At 44.8% G+C, this 7,556-nt stretch overlaps 1 protein-coding gene across 1 annotated transcript in view; it reads right to left on the reverse strand.

Moving 5' to 3' along the window:
* Positions 1-7,319, reverse strand: part of DRGX (dorsal root ganglia homeobox) — a 31,021-nt gene extending 23,702 nt beyond the window's left edge. The window contains exons 1-3 of the mRNA XM_065919949.1: positions 7,286-7,319; positions 3,013-3,110; positions 2,030-2,131 (exon numbers count right to left, since the gene is read on the reverse strand). Coding sequence (XP_065776021.1) covers positions 2,030-2,131; positions 3,013-3,110; positions 7,286-7,319 — 234 coding nt within the window. The remainder of the gene's footprint in view (positions 1-2,029; positions 2,132-3,012; positions 3,111-7,285) is intronic.
* Positions 7,320-7,556: the final 237 nt, after the last annotated feature.

The following is a 7,556-nucleotide window of genomic DNA, read 5'->3' on the forward strand; positions in this document are numbered from 1 at the left end:
GCACCATCTTCAGGTTAGGAGGCAGCTTATGATTCACCTGCTCTGAGTGCCTTCTTAGAGACGGGTGTGAAGTTCTTTAACGCCTGGGAACTAAGCCTGTGTTTGTAGGACAGCCTCAGGGCAGCCAGGCAGACCGGGCCCAAGGTAGCCCCAGAGGTCAGTGAAATCCTGCAGTTCTTAACTCTATGCAGCTAAACCTCTTTCCCATCTTTCCTGGGATATTAGTCCTGGTTTGAAAAAAAAAAAAAACAGGCTTGGCTAGACCCCGCTCCTATTCCCCTGGGCATCCTCTCATCCTCCTGTCGACAGACTGGCCCAGGAGACAGCCTGGGAGTTGAGGCTCACCCCACCTCCAAATTTTCATTCTCTTTTAACTGGGTTTCTTTCTTTTTTAATCTAGTTGGTTTTTAATTGCACATATCAGCAACCATTGAATAATGATTTTATCTATATTCTAAATTTAGGGCAGTTAAATGCAAAGCAAAATGCAGACACTTTCTGGCGTCTTAATTGAATGAAGGTCACAGCTATAACAACATTTAATTGAGCTATTTTTCATTATCATATTTTAATGACTTTGCACTGACAGTTCGCCTGCTTCTGAGGAAAGAGCATGATGGAGTCGTTTATTTCCCTATTTAGTTATTGTTTGACAACATCAGCTTCGATTAAGACCCTGCTTTATAGAACATTAATCATATTTGAATGAGCAAGGGGTATAAATGTAAACACATCTCCCTTCCCGCCAGCAAACCCATGTCCCCACACGGAGGCTCACTAAACAAATGCTTCACAACCATTGTCTGTTTGCATAATAGCCAACAATAGCCCGAACAACAATCCCCAGCTTTAATTGTCACCACCCCTATCTCACCCTTGCACCTTTCAGGGAGAAGTTATGATCTTCCACTTCTGAATGCTCAATAATTGTGTCATTTATCTCAATTTGCAGTTCAGTCTTTAGGCAGCTATTGGCAAGCTGGCATTAAAAAAAGAAAGGATAAACAGCATCCTGGCCAAAGGAGATTTTCATTTCCAAATAATAATCAGTTTAATTTGCCCGCATATGACCAATGATTCATGTTCAGATTTAATAATCAGGATCACATAATCTGATTATAGGGGAAATAATTTGTTTACAACCCCCAATTTACTGCTCAGAATTCCATTATCTCTCTTCAGCCATTGGTTTTTAAGAGATACTAACATGACCCAGGGGAACCAAAAGCAAACTATTATATTTCCTACAATTAGATCTTTGCATAGTCTTAACCCCAAGCCCCTACATAAAAAAGAACAGAAACAGCATGGAGGAAACCCCATAAATAAAATGAATATATAATTGTGCTCAAAGAATAGCTCTCCCAGAGAGGCGGTGCTGAGAATCTATTCCTCCTGCATTCGGGCACATCTGCTGGGCTCGACGGGCTTCTGCACTTAAATGTAATCACCATGGAGCTTCTAAAAAGAAATCCTGCTTAGAGACGGTCACCGCGGGCCACGCTCAGCTCAGAGGCAGCCCTTCGATGCTGCCGTTTAAAGATTTTTAAATTGCCCATGTTCTTCATATCCACTTCGCTGAAAGAGTCCACACACTGGAGAAAAGTTGGACATGATGCAATTTCTGGAAAGCAGATTTTACCCTGTTCCCATATGAAAACATAGTTCTCTGCAATTGACCGGCCTTACCCCAGAGCGGTCAGAACTGCTTTGAGAATAGCATCTCAGCTCTTTTTTTTTTTTTCCAAAGCAAGGAAATGGATGTGCATTGATGTAATTTAGTACCTTAGAGACGCGGACAAATTAGTGTAGAACATTATCACTAGTTAATTATGAATGACCGATTAATCAACCTAATCTAATATTCCACATTATGTTGATGTTATTAAAGTGCATCATGAAAATGACAGATAGTCTTCATTTGCTTTCTTTGGCCAAATGTGCACTATGCAGTCATGATGTCAAAAAAAAAAAAAAAAGTTTGCCAGTTTTAATATTAGAGAGTTAAATAATTAAAAAGAAGGTTTACCTGCACTCTGGCTTCTGTGAGGTTGATTTTCATGGCTAGCTCTTCTCTGGTAAAGACATCGGGATAGTGTGTTTGGGCAAAAACTGCCTCCAGAGCTTCTAGCTGGTAAAAGGAAAAAATATTTACTGGTGAGAGGTTGCGGCTAGGTGAGAGGAAACAGATGCATATTTCAAATTTTCTATGAGTGGTGAGGAAGTCATTTCACAGATCAAATAGGGGAGGAAGAGAAAGAAGAGAGCTCTTAGAAAAGATCCCACAGAATTAAAATTTCAACCGCGAATGACTTAGGAGCGAAGACTCACTAACAACCTCAGGGCTATGCCAAGAGGTAGAAGGAGAGAGGAACTAAAATGTATATGCCTTTACATTTAAAGTGCAGCCCAAGTGGCTGTCACTGTAGGGCTTGGAAGGATAGAAGCAACTTGCACAAGCCCTCACTGTGTCAGTTCCACGGAAACCGCCTAGGCTTTCTGCTCCAGGGCGCTCTGGGAGAATGACAGGTTTAAGGGCCCTGGAAACACACTATCAAGGTTCCAGTTGTAGTCCTTCCACCGATGGACAACAATACCTTCTACAATTCCCTCAACCTCTTGGGCTTTCTAATCTATCTGCTGGAGATGAGAATACCTGACCTTCCTTCCTCAGAAGGTTATTTCAAGGTTGAAACGATATTGCTACATCACTGATGTGAACCTGTCTCCGAGATTATCAACCTGACACAAATGGGCGCCAGCATCACTGCCTCTTCATTTACTATCTGGGATCACAACAAGGTCACCATCCTCTGCCCTCTCTCCAAACAGATTCCTTGACACACAAATTGTTCAAGAAAGCAGAAAGAGCGGTTTAACATAATTAGTCAGCAGCCTTATTTTATTTTATTTTTTCAAGTAGCCTTATTTTAAAAGACAAAGAAGAGCTGCTCAAACTCTGAGTTTTTTGGAGGCAGGAAGTGGCTGGCTTTCAAAGGGGGACGTCATCACCTGCTGAAGAGTGAATGTGGTCCGGTTACGGCGCTGTTTTCTCCGCAGAAATCCATCGTCGAAATCTCCCGTAGAATGGTTGCCGAAGGGTGCAGTGCCTGCGATGAGCAAACTGGATCAGTCTGAACACAGCCCCACCCCACAGTCCTCACGCAGAGCCCCTGCTATGCACCCTCCTGGGAGGCAGCGGCCTGTCCCCTCCAGACAGAACCTTGTCTGGCCAAAAGTGTTTTTCTTTGCTCCTATTGTCAAGGTTCCCTCTTTTCCACTCTCTCACGCGCGCTCTCTCTCTTTCTGTCCCAGTAATCTCTGACTTTAAGCTCAACTATGCCTATTTCATAGGATGATGGCAACCTTGCTCCCCCAGACAGCCGAGTCCACTTGTGAAATTCTGGACCCTCTGAGTCAGGAAGGGTCACTGACTTGAGATGGAGCCTTCATCAGCTTTCTGGCTCCAGCTGCATCTCTACACCTTCAGCTCATCCCTTCTATTTCTGATCTTTTAATAGAAGCCTTAAAGTTTCCCTTTTGGTCACCTGTTACTTTACTTTTCCTTGTTTCTATAAACAATAAGGATTAAAGGCTGGAAAAGGGAAAAGAAAGACATCTCCAACAGATGTCCCCAGTACTCTTCTCCTAGAACTTCAGGGCATGAGCAAGTAAGAAGTTTATAAGTGAATATTAATACCATGGGTCACAGCTCATCGGCACCACAGTGGATCTGTTACATAGATGTCAATTAACAAGAAATCTGCTCTAATAGTGACTGTCCTGAATTGCAAGCAGACTTCAACAGAACCATTCTCAAAGGGCATCCCAGCCTCTGGCCAGGCTCATAAAAGACCTACTGCTCCTGATTCTCTGAAAAGAAAGGCATTCTTTCCACAGTCCTCCCTGGCAGCCTTCAAAGCTCGTATTAAGCCGGAACAGAGTTTGGCCCCAAACGTGCACTCAGATCATTTTCCAAATGTGCGTCATTTACTTGACAGTCCACAAAGACTTCTTAACAAAACAAATGAGCAAGTTCCCATTAGCCAATGAATGCTGTACCTGCCACGGACTCTGGTCTCAGAATCACTGCATGATCGGCATTAGGAGCTGACAAGTCACACTGCCCAGGCATTATCCCGCTGAAGGACCTCAGGCCCAAAGTAGCAAGGTCCTTTGGGCTTTTTAAAATTCTGTGTACTAAAATTCTATGTACTACTCATTACGCTACTCCCCTCATCCTATGCCACAAGACCTCCACTCCCTGGTGAAGACTTCTCCTTCCATTGTCTCATCCAAATTGCTTTCTTCCCTGAAATCCTCAAAATATTTTTCTCTAGCTCATTGGAAACTTCAAAGAGACAGACTCTAAACAGTCTTATTCCCACTATTTTGTGAGAAACCAAATTGTCTCCTTTTAAAACAAAACATCTGACTGGTGAAGATGAAATGCAACTTCTAAGACTCTCCAATCACAATCAGCTTCACAAATTTCTGCTTGCTTGTCCCAAATTGTATCACAAAGTGTACATATAATATCTTTAAATGAAACCCTTTATGTCATACTGGATCCTAAAAAAGGCTGACAGTTGATCAAATTAATAAGAACAAAGACTGACAATCTAATAGAAAAGAGGAAAATATGAGAACATGTTTTTTACTTAAAAATAAATAGAATGGTTGATAATGTTATGAAATTTTAAATCTTTAAATAATTAACAAAACATTTTTGCAAAAAAAAATAAGATGCACAATTATAACCAGTACAGATAAAAACATAATGAGTTGTACACACTCTTCACCATTTGTAAGAGCACGAATTGGTGAAGACTTATTAGAGGATAATTTGACAATATCTGCCCAAAATTTTAAGTGTATGTACAGGTATTTAGTCTATAAATATACTTTAAAAGTGTGCCAAAATAGAGAGAGAATATTGTTCCTGGTAACATGATAACAGAAAAAAATAGAAACAACCAAAGTCCCCAGTGGTGAATATTTTCTGTAAGACATATAATGGAATACTACACAGCTGTTTAAAATAAGCCAGTAGATCTGCATACATTAACACAGAAAAATCACCAAAATCTGTATTATGAAGAGGAAAAACCAAGTACTGAACGATGTGGCAGTACAATCTCGGTACAAAGAAGGCATAACATATACAGGAAAAAAATACATAAATGAGGGTAAAAGCAGGTAAAAACACATTTTTCTTGAAGGAATCACAAGAAACCAACAATAGTGAATATCTTTAGAAAAAGAGATAGAGGAGGATCTCACTTTTCAGTGTACAAGTTTCTGTTCTATTAGAATTTTCTGAGCAGGTAGATGTAGTACTTTTTAATTTAACTTCAGCAAAATTAACTGAGAAGTAAGATTTTGAGCCATGTTTGCTTTCTCCTGTATGACTTTCTAGATTAATAAAAATTAAAAAGCCAGTAGGCAATAGCGAGATGTCAGATTCCAAAGATCTGTCCTCAGCCTTTCCATCCGCAGCAGTCACCTCCTCCCCAGCAAGACTAAACTAAAATAAAACACCCCTTTCTGTAAAGCTGGCTTTGAAACACATCTGCAAAAGTTCTTAAAATTCCATCTCCTTTTCTTCTGGTCACAGAAATCATGATCACCATCGAGGTGGGATGTGCCCAGATGCAGGAAAGAAAGATGAGTTGAGCTGAGGGTAGCAGCAGCTCAGTGCTCTGGGGCCACAACAGGCTGGCCAAGGCTCTCCCCAGGTGACTTCTGCAACCCACTCTGCAGACTGGACTTTCCCCTTCAGCCACCCTGGCAGCCCACCATGTGCTAAATGCCCAAACCTCAACCATCCCATTTTAACTGGAGAGGTGGGCTGCCGAATACCAATCAGTCCAAACCCGAGATTCAGATATGCAGAAAAGGTGTATCTAGTGCAAAAGCAGAGGCTCTCCCTGCAGTCCTAGGTCAGGGGATGAACCTCTCAGACCTTTATAAAGCCCATCAGCACGGGTCCTTGGGAGCAAAAGGAGGTAAAATGCAGTCACGTGTCTGTCCTTCCCTTCTTAGGAATGCTGATCAAGCTGGCAGGGCTTAAACACTGGTCTTCCTTAGCCTGCTTTAGAAAATCTTACTGAACTCTTAAAAGCTTCTATGGAAAAAAACAAAACAAACTTTCTGAAATCCCTTGTGCATGGCCCAGCTGAAGCCAGCTACTGCTCCAGGTAACCAGGGCAAGGTGAAGGAGCATGCTCTGATATTTCAGGTTCTCCAGGGTCTCACTACCTTTTGCCCTGCCCCATGCCTTTGATTTCTTTATGTCCAAAATTCACTCACCTCCCCCATCCCCAAATAGAGGCGTAGGTTGCCAAAACCAAGTCTTGGTATTGCTCCCAGTATGATAGGCTACATTCCATGGGGTCGCAAAGAGTCGGACACGACTGAGCAACTTCACTTCACTTCACATACGTCCTGATAGCCCAAGGCTGAGACTACTGGTCTGAGGAAGGCGCTGTTAAAGGGCCAGAGTGTGTGGCTTTGCATTTGCCTGAGGCATTAGTAATCTCCTCTGTTTGTGGCGGGCCCACCCCTGGGGAGTCCTCAAGACCAGTGATCCAAGCTCTCCCCTCTCACCAACTTATCCCCACCTAACAATCCACTGCAGGGACCATGCCAAGGATCCTGAAAGGAAATTTATTCTAAGAACTGGAGACCCTCAAAGACCCAAACCCTGGCCATGGAATGCCCCGGGAGTGGGAACTGGTTAGCATTTGGGTTCAGAAAACCAGTGAATCACAGAGGAGGAGCCATGCCAGGGCACTTGGTGGGCAAGGCCACCGGACTCCTGAGGGCCACGTTGTCCTGGAGCAGACCTTGAGGACCCTGTGCAAGACTGCCTTGGGCAGGGAGTGAGAGCAGCCTGGCAGAGGGTGGCTCCCGCTCCTTTCGGGCCCAGGGCCATGCAAGCCACCTAGTCCACCGTGAAAGATTGATGCAGCCCCCTGGGCAGGGGAGTCTCGATTAGAGGCGTGACACCAGCATCTGTGCTAGGAGGGTCCGCTGGTACCGGCAGCGCACATTGCCTGGGGCCGACCAGCCCAGGCAGGGATGGGGGAGGTAGGAGCAGGTGGTGACGGGGGCGGAAGGCTGGAGCGCGATGTGGGGAGGGGTCTAGGGGGCCTCTACCCAACTGCCGGTGGCTGCGCCCTTCTCCGAGCTGGGACCTAACCTAACCAGCCCCAGCTGCCGCTAGGGTCCTTTCTGGCCGGCACCGGCCTTTTGGAGCAGCTTCGGCTCGGCGCTTACTCACCCTCTAGCTGTGGTGGACAGTGGAAGTAAAACATCGCCGACGGCCCGATCGACTGCACGGCCAGGACTCGGGAGGGTGACCGCTGGATCGCCAAGGCACGCGTACGCGTCGATCTGGCCCGGCTGAAGAGCAAACAGCGACAGAGTCTAAGTCTCCCTCTGCCTTAGCCTCCACCCGGCCCGGGAGCGCACTGGGCGCTCCCCTCCGGGAAAATCCCTCCCAACGCCTTCAACCCACTATGGGGACTGGAGGGGAGGCGGAGTGCCGTCGT

This window comes from Muntiacus reevesi, chromosome 2, assembly GCF_963930625.1.
Source record: "Muntiacus reevesi chromosome 2, mMunRee1.1, whole genome shotgun sequence".
Taxonomy (NCBI): Eukaryota; Metazoa; Chordata; class Mammalia; order Artiodactyla; family Cervidae; genus Muntiacus; species Muntiacus reevesi.